Source organism: Carcharodon carcharias, chromosome 13 (assembly GCF_017639515.1).
Source record: "Carcharodon carcharias isolate sCarCar2 chromosome 13, sCarCar2.pri, whole genome shotgun sequence".
NCBI lineage: Eukaryota > Metazoa > Chordata > Chondrichthyes > Lamniformes > Lamnidae > Carcharodon > Carcharodon carcharias.
This window is the reverse complement of record NC_054479.1, coordinates 83,241,317-83,268,825: the sequence shown is the minus strand read 5'-3', so window position 1 is coordinate 83,268,825 and position 27,509 is coordinate 83,241,317. Positions and strand designations below refer to the sequence as shown.

Here is a 27,509-nt window from a genome sequence, read left to right as displayed (position 1 = left end):
ATGTTCCAGCCCCTCATGCTGGTGGGATCTTCTGGTTCTACCAATGTGAATGGAGATTTCAATGGCTTGCTGGCCCCTCCAACGGGGGAACCAGCTGTGGGGTAGGGGGTGGGGGGGCTGGAAAATTCCAGCCTAAATGTCGGAGTGAAGGCATTCACTGTGTTCAACTTTAAAAAAGAGAAATTACAAACACAACGCAAGAAATAGTTCGATTTTCAAAAAATGACGGTCCATCTTCCAACGTTAAGCAAATGTTAGTTGCAAATGCAAACTGGAGGAAGAGTAAAGGATGAAGCAGAGGGTTTCAACTGCCCAGGACCGAAAATAAACACAGCAAGTGACTTACCCGCAGGCCAGACACTACAAGCTGTCTTTAAAGATGTTAACTATTTCGGAAACTTCATCTTTGCCCCTGTGCAGTGAATGAGAGTTGGAATAAAAGCTACTCCACTGCTACCGCTGAGGTCAGCACTGCATTCTCCATGGGTGATGGACGGGGCTGAACCTGCACTGAGCTTTTGGTCGAGTGGCCCACTGTCTTGGCAGGGATTTATCCCTGTTCATATGGTTTTAATCTGCTTTCTCTTGTACCCTTTTATGAGTTTTGGAGAGGGGAAACCTGTTTCGTTTATTCACTTATATCCAGGGAGAGGTAGGAGGAAGTGTCTGTGAGTTGACGCTCAGCCTCCGCGAGGTAGAGGTCAGCGTGCGTCAACTCGCAGACACTTCCTCCTACCTCTCCCTGGACCATGACCCCACCACTGAACATCAAGCCATTGTTTCCAGGACTGTCACTGACCTCATCTCCTTTGGAGATCTTCCTCCCACAGCTTCCAACCTGATAGTCGCCCAACCTCGGACGGCCCGCTTCTACCTCCTACCCAAAATCCACAAACAGAACTGTCCCAGTAGGCCCATCGTGTCAGCTTGCTCCTGCCCCACAGAACTCATTTCTCGTTATCTTGACTCCCTTCTCTCTCCCCTTGTCCAGTCCCTTCCCATCTACATCCGTGATTCCTCTGACACCTTACGTCATATCAACAATTTCCAGTTCCCTGGTCCCAACCGCTTCCTCTTCACCATGGACGTCCAATTCCTCTACACCTTCATCCCCCACCAGGATGGTCTGAGGGCCCTTAGCTTCTTCCTCGAACAGAGGCCCGAACAATCCCCATCCACCACTACTCTCCTCCGTCTGGTTGAACTTGTTCTCACACTGAACAATTTCTCCTTCAACTCCTCTCACTTCCTCCAAATAAGAGGTGTGGCTATGGGTACCCGCATGGGCCCCAGCTATGCCTGTCTCTTTATGGGGTATGTGGAACATTCCTTGTTCCAGTCCTACTCCAGCCCCCTTCCACAACTCTTTCTCCGGTACATCGATGATTACTTCGGTGCTGCTTCATGCTCTCGTCGGGACTTGGAAAAATTTATTGATTTTGCTTCCAATCTCCACCCCTCCATCATTTTCACATGGTCCATCTCTGATACTTCCCTTCCCTTCCTTGACCTCTCTGTCTCAATCTCTGGTGATAGACTGTCCACCAATATCCATTACAAGCCTACCAACTCCCACAGCTACCTCGACGACAGCTCCTCACACCCCGCTTCCTGTAAGGACTCCATCCCATTCTCTCAGTTCCTTCACCTCCGTCGCATCTGTTCTGATGATGCTACCTTCAAAAACAGTTCCTCTGACATGTCCTCCTTCTTCCTTAACCGAGGTTTTCCACCCACAGTCGTTGACAGGGCCCTCAACCGTGTCCGGCCCATCTCCCGCGCATCCACCCTCACGCCTTCTCCTCCCTCCCAGAAACCAAGGGTCCCCCTTGTCCTCACTTATCACCCCACCAGCCTCCGCATTCAAAGGATCATCCTCCACCATTTCAGCCAACTCCAGCATGATGCCACCACCAAACACATCTTCCCTTCACCCCCCCCCGGCGGCATTCCATAGGGATCGTTCCCTCGGGGACTCCCTGGTCCACTCCTCCATCACCCCCTACTCCTCAACCCCGACCTATGGCACCTCCCCATGCCCACGCAAAAGATGTAACACCTGCCCCTTCACTTCCTCTCTCCTCACCGTCCAAGGGCCCAAACACTCCTTTCAAGTGAAGCAGCATTTCACTTGCATTTCCCCCAACTTAGTCTACTGCATTCGTTGCTCCCAATGCGGTCTCCTCTACATTGGAGAGACCAAACGTAAACTGGGTGACCACTTTGCAGAACACCTGCGGTCTGTCCACAAGAATGACCCAAACCTCCCTGTCGCTTGCCATTTTAACACTCCACCCTGCTCTCTTGCCCACATGCCTGTCCTTGGCTTGCTGCATTGTTCCAGTGATGCCCAACGCAAACTGGAGGAACAGCACCTCATCTTCCAACTAGGCACTTTACAGCCTTCTGGACTGAATATTGAATTCAACAACTTTAGATCTTGACCTCCCTCCCCCATCCCCACCCCCTTTCTATTTCTTCCCCCTTCCTTTTGTTTTTGCCAATAATTTATATAGATTTTTCTTTTCCCACCTAGTTCCATTATTTTTAAATCTTTTATGCCCCCCCCATCCCCACTAGAGATATACCTTGAGTGCCTTACCATCCATTCTTAATTAGCACATTCGTTTAGATAATATCACCAACTTCAACACCTGTGTGTTCTTTTGTTCTTTTGTCTGTGACATCTTTTGATTATCTGCTCCTATCACTGCTTGCTTGTCCCTACAACCACACCACCCCCCCTCCACTTCTCTCCCCCCAACCAACCCCCCCACCCCCACCTTAAACCACCTTATATTTCACCCCTCTCCTTGGATTCACCCAGTTCTGCTGAAGGGTGATGAGGACTCAAAACGTCAACTCTTTTCTTCTCCGCCGATGCTGCCAGACCTGCTGAGTTTTTCCAGGTAATTCTGTTTTTGTTTTGGATTTCCAGCATCCGCAGTTTTTTGTTTTTTCTGAAGAATAAAACCTTGCAGGGCTATGGGGAAAGGGCAGGGTATGAGTTGATGGGACGAGCTAAATTGCTCACTAATCAAAATGATAAGCTGCTGAGTGTTCACCTCCCGCTGAGGTCGTGGAAAGCAAATTTGATCTATCTACTGGCTAACCCGAAATAATGATATTTCTCACACTTCTCCAGCATGCATGCTGGTCCTGGAGGTGGAAAAAGCAATGAAACGATTATCATTCCTGCTTTGAAGTGGGAGAAACATCACCAATGTGGCCCAAGGAAGATTTTGTCAATTTGTAACTCAACTTAGGTGCTGATATCTGCCCTCCTGCCCTAACATAACCACTAATCATAATGTACACATTGGGTCAAACAAACTTACCGCACAAATGTGTCACCCCTAATATGGAGTGAGAGTGATATATATGGGAGATAAAGTTATAGGTGTCACGCCTGATATACTGTAACAAGTGTATTTAATATTGTCTTACTGAATATCTCAGAGCATTTCACAGACAATGAAGTTGAAATGTAATCACTGTTGTAATGTAGGAAACCCAGCAGCCAATTTGTGCACACCAAGCCCCCAAAAACAGCAAAGTGATCATCTGTTTTTTGTGCTGTTGATTGAGGGATAAATATTGGCCAGGACACTAGGTAGAACCACCCTGCTCTTCTTCAAAATTGCACCAGGAGATCTTATACATCCTTCCGAGAGGGCAGACATGGCTTCGGTTTAATGTTTCAAGTGAAAGACAGTACTTCCAACAGTGCAGCACTCTCTCAGTATTGCATTGGAGTGTCAGTCTGAATTTTTGTGCTCAAATCCTGGAGTGAAATTTGAATCCAGAACCTAATGACTCAAAGGTGAGAGTGCAACCAACTGAGCCAAAGGAATATATCAGGATTTTGTTTATATCACTTAGATTTTAGGCTCGTGGGTAGTGGTTTCACTCCAGACTTGGGCACATAGCCTTGGTTGGCATTTCTGGTGCAGTCCTGAAGGAGTACTGCACTGTTAGAGGTGGTAAACTGTGGTCCCATCTGCTCTTTCGGGTGGATGTGGAAGATTTGATGAAGAACAGGGGCGTTCTGGCTAATTTTTATCCCTCAAAGAACACCTTCGAAAAGCTGCTTAAGTGTTTTTTTCCATTGCTGTTTGTAGGATTGTGCATCATCTAAATAAGGTGCCACACTTCCCTACATTACAACAGGAACTACACTCCAAAAGTACTTCATTGACCCTGAAGCATTTTGAAATGTCATGAGGACATGAAATGTACTATATAAATGCAAGCTGTTTCTATCTTAAATAGGGAAACAATGGATGTCCTGCCAAGGAGTCAGGGGACCTTAATTTGTCCACTGGCCATTTACACCCCAAGTCAGTATCACTCTGCGAAATATGGGGAAGATTATTACCTCTCCTCGGCTACAAGGAAGTGGATTTGAATATCTGGAAGTACAAATTGCCCCAACGCCATTCTGATCATCTGGTAGCCCAAAGGTGTCACTACAGTTCGTGGCAAAATACTTGTAGGGTTTCCAGGTGGAACCAAAGTCTTGGGAACGTTCCAGAACCATGGCAGCAGGCCTAGGAGACTTAAAGATCATAATGAGGTGGGTGAAGTAAAAGTAGGTCTCCAGATCCAGCTGGATGGTTTCCCTGTAGCTCCCCAGGGCTGACTGCCACCAGGTGTGTGGGAACTGGAATGAAGAATCAGTCATTGCAGTGGCTGGGTGGCCATGGGTCCCACTACACTTCTCACATCTTGGTGGATCCTCACAACCCCTCCTTGAGTACGAACAGAAGAGCTCGGTGGAGTTAATGCCACAGGTGGTACTGGTTCGTAGCTCTCTGGCTGCAGCCAGGTTCCCCAGCCGAGGGTTACAGGCTCCAGACTCACAGTGCCGCCTCACCCCAGGCGCATCTATTGATCCTGAAAAAGAAATAAACAGGAATCCAAATTACAACCAGCACCTAGCACATCATACCCATACAATCTACGCGTCATCAAGGTGCACTGCTCCAAAAAGGCTATCAAAAGTTCCTGACTTCAAAATTCAATCCACTTTCACTCCAGTCTGACAAAACCACAGACACAAAACTACTATAAAAAAAGATATCTACATATAATCCTCTAACAAATGCTATTCAAACATAAATTTACTTTTTATCTGTTTTCAAATGTAGTAATCTTTAGGCATTGATTTTGTGCAGTGAAGTGAAAGACATCAGTCCAAACTCAAGGTTGTAAAAATGCGTTTGAGGTCACGTGTCAATCTGAAATTATTCCGTATCTCATTGCTCCCTCCTTTATTCTTGCTGGTTATTGGTCAGTTTGATCCCTGTTCCAATTACTACTTCCATTGTGATTGGTCAATCTGGTCACTCTCTTCCCCTGATTGGTCAGTTTGATCCCTGGTCCCGTTACTATCTCCTGTGATTGGTCAGTTTGTTGCCATGGTCCATCCATTTCTGTCCCCCTGGGATTAGTCAATTTGGTCACTCTCTCCCTAAGATTGATCAATTTATAGCCACTGTCCAGTTGTTTTCTCCCTGTGATTGGTCAGGTTGGTATATCCATGGTGAAGCTGACCAGGTAGTCTCGGTAGTAACAAAAACAGAAAATGCTGGAAAAACTCAGCGGGTCTGAGAGCTCCCAGAGTTAACGTTTCGAGTCCATATGACTCCCTTCAGCTCTGAAACTCGAAACATTAATTTTGTGTTTCTCTCTCCACAGATGTTGTCAGACCTGCTGAGTTTTTCCAGCATTTTCTGTTTTTGTTTCAGATTTACAGCACCCGCGATATTTTGCTTTTAGTCACGGCAGTAATGTTGGTCTCTGCTGTTTAACTGTTAAGAGTTACCCTGGAAGGGAAGTCTCAGCCAAAAACTGAAATTCATCAGGATCCAGCAGGTTTAATGTTCCCGATTTGTGGACTCACATCAGAGGTTCACAAACTCGGGGGGAAAAACTCTAGAAAGAGGCAAATGAGAGGAAGTGAGAGCAGGAGGAGAAGGCAGTGGCGGGGGAAGGGGTGAGGTTAGGGGTGAGGGTAGGGGCTGTGGGTAGGGCTTGAGGACAAAGAGTGCGGATGGGAGTGAATGCAGGGAATGAGGGAAGCGGTGAGGGCAATGGGTGAGGGAAGGAGGTGAGGGTAGAAGTTGAGGGCAGGGGTTCAGGGCAGGGGGTGTGGAGAGGGCAGGGATGAGAGGGTAGGGGACAGAAGAGGGGATGAGGGCAGTGGATGAGGGTAGGGGGTGAGGGCAGACACTCTCCGTTTGGATCTACAACCTGGCAGCTCCCACCCCCCTCTCCCTGGCCACCCTCCTGTCCATGTCCCGATACCTACCGATTAGCCGGGGCTGGCCGCCCAGGGACAGCAGGACACAGGCGGCCACCCACAAGCGGTTCATCTCCGCTGCACTCAGTCTGAATGGGGGCTTCAGGCTCTCCGGACACGGGGGTCAGGCTGCTCCTTCCCGGGACCTCCTTGTGATCGGCATCCCCCTGCTCGCTGCTGCTCCTCCGCATGGAAACTGCCGGCTCCCGGCTCTGCTCAAGAGAGGCTGTCCCTCTCTCTGATTCCTTCTCCCTCTCTCCTCCTCCCCCTACATCTCTCTCTCTCTCTGTATATCTATAAATACACATATACTTCCCCTCCCTCTCTCTGTATTTCGCTCCCTCTAATTGTTAGTTTAATACCTCCTTTGTCACACACACACACCCTGTCTCGCTCCCCCTCTCTACTTTCCCCTCCCTCTCCCTACACACTCTCTCCCAATTGTAGTTATTCCTCCTGCATTCTCTGTATCTTTCTCCATTTATTTCCTTATTTTCTATTTCTCTGTCCTGCTCTCTCTTTCTTGTCCGCCGCTCCCACCCCGCCGTAACTTTCTCTCTCTTTCTTTTTCTCCTTATCAGTATATTTTTCTCTCTCTCTTCGGTGATAACTTTCTCTTTATCTCTCTGGGTATCTGTTTCTGCCTCCTCTCTTTTCCCTCCCGCTCTATCTCTCTATCCCCTTTCTCTCGTTCTCTCTCTATGTAATCTGCCTTTCTTTGTATCCCTGTTTGTGTCTCTCTCTGTCTCTTCGTGTTTCCTTATATCTATTTCTTTTAATCTGTCTCTATCTGTCTCTCTCTGATCCTTCTGCACCTCCTCCCCCTCTCTATTTCTCTCTATCTCACTCTGGATCTGTCTGTGTGTCTATTTCTCTCTCACTTTATTTCTGTCTTTCAGTCTATTTCTGTCTCGCTCTCTTTCTATTTATCTCTGTCTCAGTTTATTTCTCATTGTCTCTCTCTCTCTTTCACCCTCTCCGGAGTCTGTTTTGACTCTGGATCCTGTGGTTCTGTTTTACCCCAGCGCTCAGACTGTTGTGTGGGAGTCGCTAGCTCTGGGTTCGGGCTGCTCATTCCGCCGGTTGGATACATGTTATTCTCGGCGGAAGCTGAACCTGTTTAACCGACACAGTAATAACCCTGAACATCGTCCCCAGTATAAAAGGAAACTCAGTTTGATCACGTTCAACCCTTTAACCAATTCCAGCCAATGGGAATTTGTGGCGGGAGGGTGGGAAACTCCGGAATCTGTAATAAGCCCCCTCCCCACCCTCAGGGTGGGTGTTCCATCTCGGGGTCCGGTTCACACAACCCAGCCCCGGCTACCTGCAACCGGGAACCCCAACATTGGGGAGCGAACATCAAATCGGGCCTGTCATCTTCTTATAGGCAGAGCTGGAGCATTGAACGGTCGGAGAACCCAGGGTGTCTGAAACAATTTGAAGTGTGGCAAATCAAAGGTTGGGAGAGAGAGAGACATCGAAACAAGGAGGAAGGCAGAGGGGCAGAAGGGGGAAAGAAAAGGCGAGGAAAGAGAGAACACAGTAAGAAACAGACATAAAGATTGAAGGCAAAGGAGGTGAGAAATACAGAGGGAAAGAGGACTGAGATAGAGAGAGCGAGGCAGAGACTGAGACAGTGAGAAAGGAAGAGGAGTGGGACTGAAAGTGTGGCAGGGAGAGGGAGTGAGATGTGGAGAGGGAGCGGGACAGAGAGAATGAGACAGGGAGAGGGAGTTGTTCAGAGTGAGACTGAGATGGAGGACGGAATTAATGACCCCTCTGCATCAAATTTGGTGGTGGGGCATTTAATCGGAGGGAGGGTAAGGGATGGGAACAATGCTGCCTTCCTGTCTCCACCTGATTGGGTTCAGAGGGGGAAGGCTCATGGGCAACCTTCCCACTTGGATGGTAATTAACATAAGAAATAGGATCAGGAGTAGGTCATTCAGTCCCTCGAGCCTGCTCCGCCATTCAATGGCTGATCTGATTGTGACCTGAACTTCACTTTCCTCTCTGCCCCTCATAACCCTTGACTTCCTTGTACATCAAAAACCTGTCTAACTCAAGCTTGAATAAACTCAATGACCCAGCCTCCACTGCTCTCTGGGGAAGAGAATTCCAAACACTAAGGACCCACTGAGAGAAGAAATTCCACCGCATCTCCATCTTAAATGGGAGATCCCTTATTTTTAAACTGTGCTCTAGTTCTAGATTTCCCATTGTGAGGAAATATTCACTCAGCATCTACCCTGTTGAGCTTCAAAATCTTACCTGTTTCAATAAGATCACCTTTCATTCTGCTAAACTCCAATGAGTATAGGCCCAACCTGCTCAACCTTTCCTCATTAGACATACCCCTCCATCCCAGGAATAAGTCTAGTGAACATTGTCTGAACATCTTGCAATGCAATCCTTAAGTAAGGTGACCAAATCTATACACAGTACTCTAGGTGTGGTCTCACCAATGCCCTGTACAGTTGTAGCAAGATTTCTCTATTTGTATACTCCATCCCCCTTGCAATAGAGGCCAACATTCCATCTGCCTTCCTAATTACTTGCTGTTCCTGCTTGCTAACTTTTTGTGATTCATGTACAAGGACATCCAGATCCCTCTGTACTGCAGCATTCTGCAGTCTCTTTCTATTTAAATAATATTCTGCTTTTCTATTCTTCCTGCTGAAGTGGACAACCTCACATTTTCCTACTTTATACATAATTTGCCAATTTTTTCCCCACTCACTATATCTATATCCCTTTGGAGACACTTTGTACCCTCCTCACATCTTACATTCCTATCTATCTTCAGATCATCAGAGAATTTGGCAACAAAACAGTCGGTCCTTTCATCCAAGTCATTAATATAGGTTGTAAATAGTTGAGGCCCCAGCACTGATCCCTCAGGCACTCCACTAGTTACAGTTTGTCAAACTGAAAATGGCCCATTTATCTTGACTCGCTTTTTCCTGTTAGTTAGCCAATCCTCTATCCATTCTTAAATAGCACCCCCAACACCATAAGCTCTTGTACAGTAACTTTTTATGTGGCACCTTATCAAATGCCTTTTGGAAATCGAAATACACCATATCTACTGGCTCCCCTTTATCCACTCTGCTTGTTACATCCCCAAAGAACTTGAATAAGTTTGTCAAATATGATTACCCTTTCACAAAACCATATTGATTCAGCCTGATAGTAGCAGGACATTTGGAAAATCTTAATACTATGATTCTAGCATTTTTTCAATGAGAGAAATAAGCTAACTGGCCTATAGTTCCTTGCTTTCTGTCTCCCTCCTTTCTTGAACAGGAGGTGTTGCATTTGCAATTTTCCAATCCAGTGGGACCTTCCCAGAATCTAGAGGATTTTGGAAGATCACAGCCAATGCATTCATTGTCTCCTGCTAGTGAAAAAAGAAATTCCACCGCATCTCCATTTTAAATGGGAGATCCCTTATTTTTAAACTGTGCCCTAGTTCTAGATTTCCCATTGTGAGGAAATATTCACTCAACATCTACCCTGTTGAGCTTCAAAATCTTACCTGTTTCAATAAGATCACCTTTCATTCTTCTAAACTCCAATGAGTATAGGCCCAACCTGCTCAACCTTTCCTCATAAGACAACCCCCTCCATCCCAGGAATCAGTCTAGTGAACGTTGTCTGAACATCTTGCAATGCAATCCTTAAGTAAGGTGACCAAATCTATACACAGTGCTCTAGGTGTGGTCTCCTGCTAGTGAAAAATACCTCTTGCATAGTAGCAGTGTTAACCTGTCATTCAAATTTTTGAGATTCTTTGCCTTTCCAGGGTAATTTGAGATTGACCGGGCACTTTTCAGGTTTGAAAGTGACAGTCCTTGGCCAATTTTTTAGTTTGTGTGAACACAGTGAACAGTGATGTGATCGGAATAGCCATTGTCCCACAGGATAGCTTGGATGCACTCTATTTCTGCATCAAGCTTGCAAGGTGAGTAATTGGCTAGTGCTTATATACAAGATTGTTCCTTCAGTTATAGACAGAGTACAGACCGTAGTCAGCCAGCTTGCGCTTGCAAAACCCAAAACAAAACATCTACAGTTAGATTCTGCGATTGGGCAGCACTTGCTGAACATTCCTGAGTGCACTAATAGCTACACTAACAACCAATTTAAGATAATCCGTCCCGTTCATAACATGGCTCATTTACGTTTGCTAGAAGCGTTATACATTCATTCGCAGGGACCCATTCCCTGCAAACAAAAGGAATAAGTTCAAGTCTTGCACCTTTTTTGAGTGACCTATAGTTCCCCATTGCTTTCTCTATGGCAATATCTCTGCTGATCAGAATTGACTTGCCAACCAATCAGCACCCTTTTCTCCTGTAGTATAAATTGTGATCACTTGATATTTGAAAAAGAGAGACTGTAAGAAAGAGAGAGATTAGAGATAGAGAGATTAAAATTAAGGAACAGATGGAAAAGAAAATGGGATGTTGTACATATAGAGTAGTGCATAAGAATAGTTAGAGTATGGCATAGCCCATATACTGCTAAAAACATTACCATCCTTGAGAAAGTTCAATACCAAGCAGTTTGTTTTGTTGCAAAAAATTACTTGAGATACTAGTGTCTCCTAGTTGGTCACATTGCTAGACTTGCAAAATCTATAGAACCAAAGAAAAGCCTATAGGTTGACATGCCGCTATAAAGTTTTGAATTAACAATTAAACATTTTTAAGTGGCACATTAAGCCCAAAAGGTACTGAGCTCAAAGAGTTCATAGCCAACAGCTCCAACTGTATACAGTCCAATGTGCTACCTTTGCTATCTCCTTTTTCCCAAGAACAGTTAAGGGCTGGAACAATCTTCCACAAACCTTAATCTCTATGCCCTCTAAGGATTCATTTAAGGAAAAGCTAGTGACTTTTTATAATTAGTGTGACTATCGACTGCACTCATTGTGTTCCTCCTGTGAAAAATCCCTGGTGGAAGGCTATGGAGGGAAACCTTACCCAGTACCAAGTACAACTTTGGTGGGAGAGCAAGAGCAAGGGAAAGAGCTGTGATAAAGTTAATGCAGACACAGGAGGGTTCAGAGTGAAAGACAGAGGGGTTAGAGGAAGCCTTGGGAGAGCTGAGAGTTCACATCTGCACTGAGGAGGCTCTGGTTGTGCTGAGTGATGAGTCTGTGATAAATGATGGGTTTGTGTACCAGAAGCTCCTGTAGTAGCCAGTCCTATAGCTTTCTGTACTTTGAACCAAATGGAGCTCCTTTTGACAATGTGCCATATCCTGGCCTGAGGCTTCCTTTAAAAATCATGCCTGGGGCAAGTCTGCACACACTTCCCTAGAGAACAGGCTCATGCAATATTCTTCAGATGGTCTTTCCATCTCTCAGGGAGTTTTGGAATGTCTCCTTTCCCATATTTAACATAGAGATCAGGGATTTTACATTTTTTCTCATTAGAATATAATCATGGTTGATTATGCAGAAGTTCCAGAGCCTGCGAATTACAGGAGTTTAATTCTAGTTTAGTTAATATTGTTGAAAATCATTTATGATAGAGAGAAAAGCCAGAAGGTTCCTCAATCAGTGAAAATTCTGTTTAGACAGTGTGTGCTGTGTTTGTGCCAATCAACTGTTGACTTTCCGGTGGTCAATTTGGAGACGGCCCAAACAAATTTCCAGGAGAATTGTCAGACCCGTTAACTGTGAAAATCCAAGAAAATCTGTAAGGAATACAGATGGCTTGTTGGTCAAAGAGAAAAAATAACTTGCATTTTTATAGCATCTTTGACCACTTCCAATGAAGTACTTTTTGAAGTGTGATTCCTGTTGTAATGTAAGAAACAGGACAACTAATACGTGCACAGCAAGAATCCACAAACAACAATCTGACAATGACCAGATAATCTGTTTGAGTGATGTTGGTCCAGGGATAAATATTGGTCAGAAAAGCAAGGAGAACTTCCCTGCTCTACTTCAAAGTATTGCCACGTGATCCATTACGCTCATCTGTGAGGGCAGACAGGGGTTCAGTTTAATGTCTCATTTGAAAGACAACACCTGCAGTCAATGCAGCACTCCCAACATACTGCCCTGGGACTATTAGCCTAGATTGTGTGCTCCAATCTCTGGAGCGGGACTTGAACCCACAGCCTTCTGACTCAGAGGTGAGAGTACTATTCACTGAAGCACAGCCAACACTGTACAAATTGACTTCTTGCTGAAGTTTAATGCTGATTCTACATGGAGAAAAGGTCTTGCCTGACCCCCCAAAACATGCCCTAACCCTACCATTAGAACAGACCATACTGGAGAGGCATGAGTTTCACTTCACACTTGTTATCTTTACCACCTCTCTGAGTGGGATTGGCAATTAGTGCCAGAATTCAATGTAGTCTTTGGTCTAGAAGGTCAATGGGCACTGCCCAGACATTTCACTTACAGTCCAAATTATCACCAAATCAGCCCAGGCTGGATTCAAACCCAGGACAGAGTCAAATAGATAGTAGGGGCCCACTGCCTGTTATATTCCAGAAAGCCAGTGGGTGAAGGATAGAATCCAAGCCAGCCTTTACACACTTTTATGAGCATTTATTTACAGAGTTATATATTACAAGCATGCACCTCCTTACCCAATGACCACAGTTTCAGTGTGTGTCGGGGCACAAGTGAATCCCCAGTTAATGCCCATCACCTGCATACTATTAAACACAATTAACAAATTCCTTTCTCTCTCTTAAAATAAAATTAGGCTGGAATCTTACGGCCCTGTTGCACACACTTTTCTAGAGAACAGGCCCGTGCAATATTCTTCAGATGGTCTTTCCATCTCTCAGGGAGTTTTGGAATGACTCCTTTTTTTCTTTAACACAGAGATCAAGGATTTTACATTTTTTTCTCAGAATATAATCATGGTTGATTTATGCAGAAGTTCCAGAGCCATTCTAAACTCCATTGAACATTGGTGGGAATGTAAAATCCCGCTGCTATAAAACTCTACACTTAGAGTTTATATGTACAGCCAAAATTTCAAAATAAGCTAAATCAAAAAACTCCATCTTCAGCAAGCAATTAGGAAGGCTAATGTTATGTTAGTCTTTATCATAAGGGGATTTAAGTACAGGATTGGGGAAGTCTTCTTCAGTTGTACAGAAGCTTGGTTAGTGCCGTGTGTAATTTTGGTCTCCTTACCTTAGGAAGATATTACTGCCATAGGGGGAGTGCAATAAAGGTTCACCAGGCTTGTTCCGGGGGGTGGCGGAACTGTCCCATGAAGAGAGATTGGGGAAACGGGGCCTGTATTCTCCAGAGTTTCGAAGAATGAGAGGTGATCTCATTGAAACCTACAAAATACTTAAAGGGATAGACAGGGTAGGTGCAGGTAAGATGGTTGGGGAATCTAGAACCAGGGGACACAATAAGGGAGAAGTCACTTAGGACTGAGATGAGGAGAAATTTCTTAATTCAGAGGGTCGTGAATCTTTGGAATTCTCTACCCCAGAGGGTGGTGGAAGCTCAGTCATTGAGTATGTTTAAAGCAGAGATTGACAGATTTCTGAATACCAATGGCATAAAGGGATATGGGGATAACATGGGAAAAAGGCATTGACGGCTGATCAGCCATGATCATATTGAATGGCAGAGCAGGCTTAATGGGCTGAATGGTCTACTCCTGCTCCTATATTCCTACGTTCCTAAAGCATTACATTGTGAGATGCCCCTCCTCTAGGACCCCTAACAATTTCTTTGTACATGTATTTCTTTTATAAAGCAATTAGACTGTTGATGCTATGCATCCACTCAATTAATTATAAAGTTTTCCTTTCTCTTCAGCATTTGTTTCAAACCAGCAACATTAATATGTAATCTTTTTTCACTCACACTTCTCATTGAGTGTATACTGTCTGACAATTTCCTACATAACATTCAACAGGCATATTATCTTTAATATTCCCAATCTACAGGATCTTACTTAAAATATTTGACAATTAGCATCTCACATCCAACACCACCACAACAACCAGTGTTTCACAGCCAAAGTACTTTTAACAACTCTTTTTATTTTCTTAGCTTCCCAAATGAAAGAACAACATTGCCCATTTTCAACCATAAGAAATATTATGAAACCAGCTGCACTAAGAATACTCATCTGGAAGATTATCATGTGATATATCTCTAAAAATGACTAGTTTCATGTTTTTTGGGTCATCTAAGGATAGGAACTTAAGCATACATGTCAAAAGATTTTTTAAAATATGTTTTATTTGCCTTTGGAACATTTTGGACTTTAGGATATTTCATTGTAGTACTTAACTCCAACACATCAAAACTAATATCTGGTCTAGTCTGAGTGCCTGACTAGTTCAACTGACCAATCAAGCTTTGTAATTACTCTGTCTCTTTAAGTATCACGTCATTTCCTGTGGGGACCTAGAATGAGTAACCATGATGGAAGTAACATTCTCTGAATTGGGTTGTTTATTTAAAGTTATTTCAGACCCATGTTGCTTAATATTTAAACAAAATATATTTTAAAATCTCTACAAGTCTGACTCCCGATTTTAAATTTTACTCTAATCTTATTAATAAGACAATTCTCAAATTCCACAGACCCATCATGAAGATGCCTGAAAGTTTTCCTTTATAATGCCAGTTAAACAATGTGGGATCTGCTTTTAGCTGAATTCAACCTATTTTCAGCAAAACAGATATCACTGAAAAATTCCACACTCTGGAAACATCATTTGGGCCATAGAGATATTTGTTAAGTTTTCCTTCTATATCTGTTGCCTTTTTGGGTGGTTTCAGAAACATCCCTTTCTGAAAAATATCGCCCTTCAGAAATGTGGTGGTAATATCAGTTGATCTAAACTCTCATGAATACACGGCAAAGTTGGTTGCCCTTTATCTGGGACCTCAGAATAAACTCCAAACTCTCTCCAATTATTTAACTCTCTTTGTTTTGCCTCTCTTGGTAGCTTATCTTCAGGTTTATTGGCAGCCACCTAAGCTTCACGATCATGAGGATTTCTGCTTCTAATTCTGTTCCGTTCTGTTCTATGGTCTTTATTTCATTGTCTAATCAATTAAAGCTATGGCCTCTACTTGCACTTTTATGTCTGTTGGCACTACTGTGAGATCTTCCTCTTGCACTATCAGAGGGTCTTCTTCCAGTACTTGATCGTTTTTTGATGTATATGTCTTACTAATCTGACTAGCTTTGTATACGTGCTTTTTCTCTCTCATTCTTATCACCTGATGCCATTAATATTTGTCTAACAATGTGATGAAAAACACAAGGTTTTATTAAAGGAATACAATAAAGTCCTGGGAAAATTGCAGATGCATTGACTTTCCAAAAATAATTGCCTTATTGTGCTCCACTTCAGGACTCACTATCAGTTCTTGCCCTGGACTTTCTTACTTTCCATTCTTACACTCCATTCTACCAGTCCATGGAACTTGCTTCTTGACCATCATCCTAAATATTCAACCATTACAAAGTTATTTTACAAGTACATTAAGAGTAAGAGGATAACTAGGGAAAGAGTAGGGCCTATTAAGGACCATAGTGGTAATTCGTATGTGGAGCCGGAAGACGTAAGTAGGCTTCTAAATAAATACTTTGTGTCGGTGTTCACAAGTGAGAGGGATGGTGTGGGTATGGAAATCAGGCACAAGGACTGTAATATAATTAAAGAAATTAGCAGAGAAAGGGAGGTGGTTCTAAGTGGTCTGGCAGGCTTAAAAGTAGATAAATCTCCAGGCCCGGATGATATGTATCCCAGGCTGTTAAGTGAGGCAAGGGAGGAGATAGCAGGGGTGCTGGAAATAATTTTAATGCCTCTCTGGCCACAGGAGAGCTGCCAGAGGACTGGAGGACAGCCAATGTGGTACCATTATTCAAGAAGGGAGGAGGGATAACCCAGGAAACTATAGGCCAGTCATTCTAACCTCAGTGGTGGGGAAACTATAGGAAGCAATTCTGAGGGACAGGGATTAATCAAGGACAGTCAGCAAGGTTTTGTTAAGGGGAGGTCACGTCTGACCAATTTGATTGAATTTTTCAAAGAGGTGACCAGCTGTGTAGAAGAGGGCAATGCATTTGACATAGCCATTTGGCTTTCAGCAAGACTTTTGATAACGTCCCGCATGGGAGACTGATAACGAGGGTAAGAGCCCATGGGATCCAAAGCAATTTGGCAAATTGGATCCAGAATTGGCTGAGTAGCAGGAAGCAAAGGGTGATGGTCGAGGGGTGTTTTTTGTGACTGGTTGTCTGTGTCCAGTGGGGTTCCACAGGGAACAGTGTTGGGTCCCTTGCTGTTTGTGATTTATATAAATGTAGGAGGGTTGATCAGTAAATTTGCAGATGACACGAAAATTGGTGGGGTGTTAAGTAGTGAGGAGAATAGCCTTAGATTACAAGAGGATATAGATGGGCTGGTCAGATGGGCTGATCAGTGGCAAATGGAATTTAATCTGGATAAGTGTGAGGTGATGCACTTGGGCGGGAATACACGATGAATGGTAGGACCCTGGGAAGTACTGAGGATCAGATGGACCTTGGCGTGCATGTCCACTGGTCCCTTAAGGTAGCGGGACAGGTAGATATGGTGACTAAGGAGGCATATGGGCCTTTATTAGCCAAGGCATAGAATATAAGAGCAGGGAGGTTATGCTGGAACTGTATAAAATGCTGGTTAGGCCACAGCTAGAGTATTGCGTGCAGTTCTGGAATCTGCATTATAGGTAGGCTGTGATTGCACTAGAGACAGTGCAGAGGAGATTTACCAGGATGTTGCCTGAGCTGGAGAGTTTTAGTTATGAGGAGAGATTGGATAGAATGGGGTTACTTTCCCTGGAGCAGAGGAGATTGAGGGGGGACATGATTGAGGTGTATAAAATTATGCGGAGGGGCATAGATAGGATAGACAGGAAGGAACTTTTCACCTTGGTGGAGGGATCAATAACCAGGGGGCATAGATTTAAGGTAAGGAGCAGGAGGTTTAGAGGGGATGTGAGGAAGAATTTTTTCACCCAGAGGGTGGTGGGAATCTGGACCTCACTGCCTGAAAGGGTGGTAGAGGCAGAAGCCCTCATAACATTTAAGAAGTATTTGGATGTGCACTTGCGATGCCATGGCATACAAGGCCGTGGGCCTAGTGCTGGAAAATGGGATTAGAATATTTAGGCACTTCTTTGACCGACACAGACTCGATGGGCTGAAGGGCTTTTTTCTGTTCTGTAGACCTCTATGACTCTATGAGATGGGAACACCACCGCCTGGCAATTCCCCTCCAAGTCACCCACCATCCTGACTTGGAAATATATCGTCGTTCCTTCACTGTCGCTGGGTCAAAATCCTGGAACTCTCTTCCTAGCAGCGCTGTGCTGCTCCTACTCCTACCTACTCCACATGGACTGCAGCAGTTCAAGAAGACAGCTCACCACCAATTCTCAAGGGCAGTTATAGGGATGGGTAATAAATGCTGACCCAGCCAGCGAAGCCCACATCCCTCGAATGAATAAAAAAAAAATTAAACTTGTCAGTTTTTCTGCTTCAACTTTTCCTGCAGGCCCCACAATTGTCACAATTGTCAATAGACCCTCTGGAACATATGTCATGTGAGCACCCACTCTGGGCAATTGGCTTTTGCATGTAAAAGCTCTGTCATGTTTATCATGATCACTTACATGACCACAATCCATCTCTTGATCTACTTCTATTCCTCAGAATCTTCACCACAAAATAAGTGAATATTTGAGGTACAAAATGCCTTGTTTACTTCTATCAGAGTTTGAGATTTTCTAATTAACTAGTTTGATTATCACATTTGATAAGTACTGTCTTTGTATCACAACCTATTTCTTTACCAGGGTGTTTCCATTCCCTATGACTCTCGCTTTTATAATACACCAAATCTCCTGAATTAAATTCTCAGATGATGTTATGTGATGTTTCAGTGCTCTCCGAATTTGCTTTGAGATCTCAGGCTTGATGGAAGTCCATCACTCGGAATGTAAAACATTCGAATGTGCAGAAAAGATGAAACTAATTGCAGTACCTTCTAAAGCAGAAGGATTATCACACAGCACAGGAATTTGGGATTTTGCCCATTAATTAATTGATAGGGACTATACCCTTAAACCACCTGGAGTGAATCATTTGCATGGTCTGGAGAAATGGTGGTGTAGCAGTAATTCACTGGACTTATTCTCTCAAAACCTAGGCTGATGCATTGAGGACATGTGTTCAAATCCCACAGTAGCAGCTGATGGAGTTTAAATAAAATTTGGACTTGAAAGCTAGTCTCAGTACTGGTGACTAAAAGCCCATCTGGCTCACTACTGTCCTTTAGGGAAGGAAATCTGCCATCCCTCCTGGTCTTACCTACATATGACTCCAGACCCACAGCAATGTGACTCTTGACTGCCCTCTGCAATGGCCTAGCAAGCCACTCAGTTCAAGGGCAATTAGGGATGGGCAACAAATGCTGGCCTTGCCCACATCACATGGAAGAATTAAAAACAAACTGCCTGTGCCAGGATAGTAGTCTGGTTACAGCTAAGATATTATGCAGCATTTCATCTATCATCATGTGATTCCTTTCACAAAGTTTGCTGCAGAAAGGGTTTTCAGCTGCGGTCTTCCTGACATAATGTTCATGTTTTCACACATGTCTGTGAACTCGTCATTCAAATATTCTCCTCCATATCACAGAAACTTCACTGGTGTCCCAAGTCCAGTCTCTATCCATTTCTCCATGATTTGTCTATAATAACCATTCTGTCTTTACTCAGTATTATTGTAGAAAATCTAAATCTGGCCATCAGTTCTACAAAGTGCAGAATGAAACTATTTCTGTCTTTGTCCCATACCTTTAGATCTGTTAAGGTCATATACCAGTGGAAGGCTTACAAGAGGATGTGGTGGCTTCCTCCAATAGTTTTGACAGATTTCACACATCTCAATAATCTCTTTGGTTAGCCTTGTGTATGTGCTTTTCCTCTCACTTATTCTTATTACCTGATGCCATTAATATTTGTCTAACAATCTGATGAGAAATGCAAAGTTTTGTTAAGGGAATACAATATGTCCTGGGAAAACTGCAGATATACCAAAATGATCCAAAAATAGTTGCCTTATCGTGCTCCATTGTCAAGTTTCATTTGTGCCTTTTTCACAAAAGGCCCACTGAATAGCATAGGTATCTCGCTTTAGATTACACCAGTACTTATAAAATGGCTTACTCCAACTATTTCACATGGAATACAAGCTCTCTGTAGTGACCAAACGTAATGCAAGTAGTGCTTTTAGATTCCTTAACCACACATCAACTAACTTTCTAGATTATAACATGGTAACAGAAGGTGGTGGCCTAAAGGTGAAGGTTGCAACTAAGAAAAAAGAATTCAGACAGAAAACTACAATCAAATAGCCATTAACAAAAAAGGGCAGAACACAAGTAAAAATTATCAGGGTATGATTATCCTCTAATATTCTCTGAACTGTATGACGAACCTCTTTTCCATCTAACACCACCACAACATATCCAGATGAACTTGGATGTTGACATACTGGAGGATGAAACTAATTTCACCGTAACTCATGCAGACTATTCCAAATGAAACACTGAAACCCTTTTGAGTACAAACATGTTTCCATCTGTTCCTATTCAGATGAAGTTACATTGTTTCATAGTTTGCCATTGTGAGATTTGAACTCTTGATAATCTTTTAAATGAAAACCAAATCAACAAAATTGGGAAAAATCAGGCACAGCCCCTAATTCAGGTCAGCTGTAAAACCAAGAACAAAGTTTTAAAGGAAACTTACAAACTTTAAATCAAAATGTGATTAAAGGGGTCAACAAAACACCCCAGTCCCCGCGGTGCCCACCGAGCACGGAAGGCCTCGAGAGTGCCAGCAGACACCGCGTGCTCCTTCTCCAGGGACATCCGGCAGCGAACGTAGCCGCGGAAGAGGGACAAATAATCGGGCGGGACTCCCCCGTCGATCGCCCGCTGCCTGGACCTGTTAATGGCCAACTTGGCCAGGCCCAGGAGCAGGTTCACGAGGAGGTCCTCCTCCTTCCCGACCCCCTTCCGCACCGGGTGCCCATAGATCAGGAGCGTGGGGCTGAAGTGCAAACAAAACATCAATAAAAGGTTTTTCAAATAACTAAAAAGGGAGTGCAGCCTACAACACCCTATGTATACATGGTCCACGGACTCCACAAGACCGCAAAAAGGGCACGTGTCCTGAGAGTCCGCGAACCAATGCATCCTCTTATTATAAGGGACTGCTGCATGCAACACCCTCCAACCCAGGTCTCCGATAGAAAGGGGGAGGACACCTCCGTAGAGGGCCTCCCATCGGGGGCTTCCGCCGCCGGACGGCAACAAGGCACGCCAGGGCGTGTCCGGTCGACGGACAAGGGCGAGAAAATGGAAGGTGTGCAGCACAGTCCGTACAAAAAGCTCCTCTTTGCCATGCCAAAAGGCACAGAGGGCATGACCCCGAGGCGGCTCATATTGCAGGGCACCAGCACCCGAGGGAGGGTTCGGGGCTTGGGGCCAATGTGGAATTCCGTCCGAACAGGGGAACGCTCAGACGGAAGACCACCGCGCACCTGGGCCGCCTCAAGACCCAAAATAACGTCGGGTCCGAGCACGACCGTTCTCAGGTCTTGGATGGCATCGGCTGCGACCTGGACACTCACAGACGCGCGTCGCGCCAACTCCTGCGGGAGCATCCAGCCCAGTCCTCCGCCACCCAGCACGTCCCCGATTCTGGTCACCCCTGCGGCCACAGCCCTCCTCTCCGCCAACCACTGAAAAGGACGGAGGGGCGGATTCCTGAGCAGCGGCTCTCTGACGATAGCCGCTACTCCTGACGGGGGAGAGCTGCGTCGCGAGGCGACCACTTTCCAGACTTTGATCAGGTCCTGGTAAAAGACGGGCAACGCCTGCAAGGAGCCACCGAGGCCCAGCTGTTCTATAAACAGGAGCTGCACGTCATAATTCAGGCCGTGCACCTGACGGAGGAAATACGTCATCAGGGCACACCATCTAGGAGGAGGCTCGACGTAGAGGTATCGCTGCAGGGTCTGAAGGCGGAAAGTTGCCACCTGTGTGCGTAGGCACACTAGCGCCTGACCACCCTCCCTAAGCGGGAGACTCAGAACCTCGGCAGCGACCCAGTGCAATCTTTTGTCCCAGAAGAAGTCGACTAACAATCTCTGGATTCTTGTGACAAAGTCCGGGGGAGGGGTCAAAGTGACCAGCCGATACCACAACATGGTGGCGATCAGCTGGTTTATGACCAGAACTCGACCTCGGTAAGATAGCACTCGGAGCAGTCCTGTCCAGCGCCGCAGGCGAGCGGTGACTTTCGTCTCCAGTTCCTGCCAGTTTGCCAGCCAGGATTCCTCAGCGGGGCAGAGATGGACCCCCAGGTAGAGGAGGCAAAATGTAACTCTTTCAAGTACAAACACGTTTCCATCTGTTTCAGATGAAGTTACATTGTTTCATAGTTTGCTGTTGTGAGATTTGAACTCTTGATAATCTTTTAAATGAAAACCAAATCAACAAAATTGGGATAAATCAGGCACAGCCCCTAATTCAGGTCAGCTGTAAAACCAAGAACAAAGTTTTAAAGGAAACTTACAAACTTTAAATCAAAATGTGATTAAAGGGGTCAACAAAGCACCCCAGTCCCCGCGGTGCCCACCGAGCACGGAAGGCCTCGAGAGTGCCAGCAGACACCGCGTGCTCCTTCTCCAGGGACATCCGGCAGCGAACGTAGCCGCGGAAGAGGGACAAACAATCGGGCGGGACTCCCCCGTCGATCGCCCGCTGCCTGGACCTGTTAATGGCCAACTTGGCCAGGCCCAGGAGCAGGTTCACGAGGAGGTCCTCCTCCTTCCCGACCCCCTTCCGCACCGGGTGCCCATAGATCAGGAGCGTGGGGCTGAAGTGCAAACAAAACATCAATAAAAGGTTTTTCAAATAACTAAAAAGGGAGTGCAGCCTACAACACCCTATGTATACATGGTCCACGGACTCCACAAGACCGCAAAAAGGGCACGTGTCCTGAGAGTCCGCGAACCAATGCATCCTCTTATTATAAGGGACTGCTGCATGCAACACCCTCCAACCCAGGTCTCCGATAGAAAGGGGGAGGACACCTCCGTAGAGGGCCTCCCATCGGGGGCTTCCGCCGCCGGACGGCAACAAGGCACGCCAGGGCGTGTCCGGTCGACGGACAAGGGCGAGAAAATGGAAGGTGTGCAGCAGCAGTCCGTACAAAAAGCTCCTCTTTGCCGTGCCAAAAGGCACAGAGGGCATGTCCCCGAGGCGGCTCATATTGCGGGGCACCAGCACCCGAGGGAGGGTTCGGGGCTTGGGGCCAATGTGGAATTCCGTCCGAACAGGGGAACGCTCAGACGGAAGACCACCGCGCACCTGGGCCGCCTCAAGACCCAAAATAACGTCGGGTCCGAGCACGACCGTTCTCAGGTCTTGGATGGCATCGGCTGCGACCTGGACACTCACAGACGCGCGTCGCGCCAACTCCTGCGGGAGCATCCAGCCCAGTCCTCCGCCACCCAGCACGTCCCCGATTCTGGTCACCCCTGCGGCCACAGCCCTCCTCTCCGCCAACCACTGAAAAGGACGGAGGGGCGGATTCCTGAGCAGTGGCTCTCTGACGATAGCCGCTACTCCTGACGGGGGAGAGCTGCGTTGCGAGGCGACCACTTTCCAGACTTTGATCAGGTCCTGGTAAAAGACGGGCAACGCCTGCAAGGAGCCACCGAGGCCCAGCTGTTCTATAAACAGGAGCTGCACGTCATAATTCAGGCCGTGCACCTGACGGAGGAAATACGTCATCAGGGCACACCATCTAGGAGGAGGCTCGACGTAGAGGTATCGCTGCAGGGTCTGAAGGCGGAAAGTCGCCACCTGTGTGCGTAGGCACACTAGCGCCTGACCACCCTCCCTAAGCGGGAGACTCAGAACCTCGGCAGCGACCCAGTGCAATCTTTTGTCCCAGAAGAAGTCGACTAACAATCTCTGGATTCTTGTGACAAAGTCCGGGGGAGGGGTCAAAGTGACCAGCCGATACCACAACATGGTGGCGATCAGCTGGTTTATGACCAGAACTCGACCTCGGTAAGATAGCACTCGGAGCAGTCCTGTCCAGCGCCGCAGGCGAGCGGTGACTTTCGTCTCCAGTTCCTGCCAGTTTGCCGGCCAGGATTCCTCAGCGGGGCAGAGATGGACCCCCAGGTAGAGGAGGCAAAATGTAACTCTTTCAAGTACAAACACGTTTCCATCTGTTTCAGATGAAGTTACATTGTTTCATAGTTTGCTGTTGTGAGATTTGAACTCTTGATCTTGGGGTTACAAACCCAGTACCATAACCACTTGGCTATTTAGGCCAAGCGTTAAGAAGATGTAACTCTTTCGAGTACAAACCCGTTTCCATCTGTTTCAGATGAAGTTACATTGTTTCATAGTTTGCCATTGTGAGATTTGAACTCTTGATAATCTTTTAAATGTTGTAACTCTTTCGAGTACAAACCCGTTTCCATCTGTTTCAGATGAAGTTACATTGCTTCATAGTTTGCCATTGTGAGATTTGAACTCTTGATCTTGGGGTTACAAACCCAGTACCATAACCACTTGGCTGTTTAGGCCAAGCTTAAGGAAAAGTAACCCTTTTGAGTACAAACACATTTCCATCTGTTTCAGATGAAGTTACATTGTTTCATAGTTTGCCATTGTGAGATTTGAACTCTTGATCTTGGGGTTACAAGCCCAGTACCATAACCACTTGGCTATTTTTAGGCCAAGCTATGAAACATTGAACTCTTGATCCTGGGGTCACAAACCCAGTACCATAACCACTTGGCTATTTTTAGGCCAAGCTCCTATTGAAATTGTAACTCTTTCGAGTACAAACCCGTTTCCATCTGTTTCAGATGAAGTTACATTGTTTCATAGTTTGCCATTGTGAGATTTGAACTCTTGATACTCTTTTGAGTAAACCTGTTTCCATCTGTTTCAGATGAAGTTACATTGTTTCATAGTTTGCCATTGTGAGATTTGAACTCTTGATCTCTTAATCTTAGGGTTACAAACCCAGTACCATAACCACTTGGCTATTTAGGCCAAGCAAATGAGGTCTTGATTCATAGTTTACCATCTTGAGATTTGAACGTTTGATCTTGGGGTTACAAACCCAGTACCATAACCACTTGGCTATTTAGGCCAAGCTTAAGGAAAAGTAACCCTTTTGAGTACAAACACATTTCCATCTGTTTCAGATGAAGTTACATTGTTTCATAGTTTGCCATTGTGAGATTTGAACTCTTGATCTTGGGGTTACAAACCAAGTACCATAACCACTTGGTTATTTAGGCCAAGCTATGAAACATTGAACTCTTGATCTTGGGTTTACAAACCCAGTACCACAACCACTTGGCTATTTAGGCCAAGCGTTAAGAAGATGTAACTCTTTCGAGTACAAACCAGTTTCCATCTGTTCCTATTCAGATGAAGTTATATTGTTTCATAATTTGCCATTGTGAGATTTGAACTCTTGATCTTGGGGTTACAAACCCAGTACCATAACCACTTGGCTATTTAGGTCAAGCTTAAGGAAAAGTACCTCTTTCGAGTACAAACCCATTTCCATCTGTTTCAGATGAAGTTACATTGTTTCATAGTTTGCCATTGTGAGATTTGAACGCTTGATCTTGGGGTTACAAGCCCAGTACCATAACCACTTGGCTATTTAGGCCAACCGTTAAGAAGATGTAACTCTTTCGAGTACAAACCCATTTCCATCTGTTTCAGATGAAGTTACATTGTTTCATAGTTTGCCATTGTGAGATTTGAACACTTGATTTTGGGGTTACAAGCCCAGTACCATAACCACTTGGCTATTTAGGCTAAGCTATGAAACATTGAAGATGAATGTATAGGAAGACAGTGTTAATTCCATATTAATTGTGTTTAATTGTGTGCAGGTGGTGGGCATTAACTCAAGACTCACTTGTGCTCCTATAAATAGATACAGACTGAAAGTGTGGTTGTTGGGTTAGGAGGTATATGCTTGTAAAATGTAACTCTGCAAATAAATGCTTATAAAAGAGATTAGAGGGATATGGGAATAGGTGGGTAAATGTGATTGGGGCTATTTACTCAAGTCAAGTAGCCTGTTTCCATGTCGTAACTGATGCATTTCTATAGAGTTAGACTGGAACAGAACCTGGACAGAAGCTACAACACAGAAACAGGCTCAGCCAGCCTAGGTTACCACCGAACGAAATAACTTTACTTAGTAACTCAGATCAATGAGGTACCACTTACGGAAACATTCTGTCTATGTTTTGGTCTTGGTCCAAATATAAATTAGTGGTCTTATTTACCACACACTGAGCAAGTTACAGAAGAATTATGTGCCCACAAATGTTCCCAAGGCAACCTCACAGCCAGAAATAATTGTAATTGTAACCTCCTTTGTGATTTAAAATGATTAACACATAAGATCTTCTCTTACCATTGTGGTTGAATTGAAAATATGTTGAGCACATATTGGGCATGATAATTATATGGGGAGTGTCCAACACATATCAATAAGACAAGGAATGAATTCACTGGTGTCTGGATCTTTGCAGTCCATGCATCTCGTTTTCAAATGGCTCACACCCTTCCCCACTCTGTGCAGCTGTTACTGGGTGTGGACCTTGGAACTGACAGTATTGAAATGTTATTACTTTCACACAGTGTATCGTGCCATTATTGACCTCACTGCAAGCCCCTACTAAGTAATAGGCTCCTGAAAGACGAAAAAACCTTTCAGTGCGTTCAAATGCTGAGTGGCTTTCTAAATTGCTACTGAAGTATTAGCTGTGGCTCACTGAGTAATGTTCTTCTATATGAGTCAGAAGGCTCCGGGTTCATACTTGAGCAAACAATCCAGGCTGACACTCTGGTGTACCACTGAGGGAGTGCTGCACAGTTGCAGATCCTGTGTTCCAAATGAGATCCTGTCTACCCTCACAGGTGGATGTAAAAAACAACCCATGGCACTATTTTGGAGAAGAGTGGAGAAGTTCTCCCTGGTGTCCTGTCCAATCTTTATTCCTCAACCAAGATCACTAAAACAGATGGTCTTGTCATTATCTCGTCGCTGATTGTTGGAGCTTGCTGTGTGCAAAGTGCCTGGTGCATTTCCTACATTACACCAGTAATTACACTTTAAAAAGAACTTTATTGATTGGAAAGTACTTTGGAGCCTTCCGACTCATGGGGTTATGAAAGATGCTGTGGAAATGCAACTCATTTCTTTACTTAGCTCATGTAGAATGCTCAAACCTCCAAAGAGCATCAAGCAAAATAAAATTTAAGCAATATAGGAGAATATCCTTCCTACGCACTTTGAAAAAGTATCACTTATCATGACTTGTTTATTTTCCTCCTGCATTTACAGTCTCAAAGACCAAATAAATCTCAACCACTTACATACCTTGCCAGAATGAAAAACAATGTACAATGAACTTAAAAAAGGAAATATTTAAAGTATGCAGTAGCTCTGAGGAAGCTGCAAACAGCAAAATATTAACTTCTCCTTTTTGTCCAGAGCTCCTGCCTGACCTGCTGAGCATTTCCTGTATCGTTTCACCTCAGATTTGTCACATCTGCGGTTTAAAATAAATCAAAAGTAGCACTAGCCTTATGTATCATGGGTTTCCAGACTTTTGTACACTTTCAAAATGTTCAAATCAGCCTGCTGACCTCCATAACCAACCAACTTCTCAAAGGCAACTAGGATGGGCCGTAAATGCCAGGCTTGCCAGCAACACCCACATCTCAAGAATGAATGACCAAAAACCCTGTGGACTGCTTTGGGTTAACAGGATTCTCTTCCTAATATGTACAGTAAGGTGATTGAACTCTGTAAACGTGTCTGTCAACAGCTAGCTCTGACCAGCAGCTGTGCTCCATAACACAAGCATTTTGAACAAGATCTTCAGATACTGGATCTTCATTCAAACACACTTCATTAGGATTTCTAAGAGTGCATATGTGACAAATAAAATTACCACACTTGATTCCTCCATTGTCACAGTTCAATCCAATCTATCAAGTGTAACACCCAAGGGCACTGCATGTTTGCTGAGAGATGTCCCTATCTCTGTAATCT

The 27,509-nt window shown here is 44.8% G+C and overlaps 1 protein-coding gene across 3 annotated transcripts in view; it reads right to left on the bottom strand.

Annotated features, from left to right (window-relative positions):
- Window positions 1–6,568, bottom strand: part of ntn4 (netrin 4) — an 81,250-nt gene extending 74,682 nt beyond the window's left edge. For all 3 annotated transcript variants that reach the window (XM_041202029.1, XM_041202030.1, XM_041202031.1), the window contains exons 1-2: window positions 6,314–6,568; window positions 4,379–4,896 (exon numbers count right to left, since the gene is read on the bottom strand). In XM_041202029.1, coding sequence (XP_041057963.1) covers window positions 4,379–4,896; window positions 6,314–6,377 — 582 coding nt within the window. In that variant the 5' untranslated portion in view covers window positions 6,378–6,568. The remainder of the gene's footprint in view (window positions 1–4,378; window positions 4,897–6,313) is intronic.
- Between the last annotated feature and the right edge of the window lie 20,941 nt (window positions 6,569–27,509).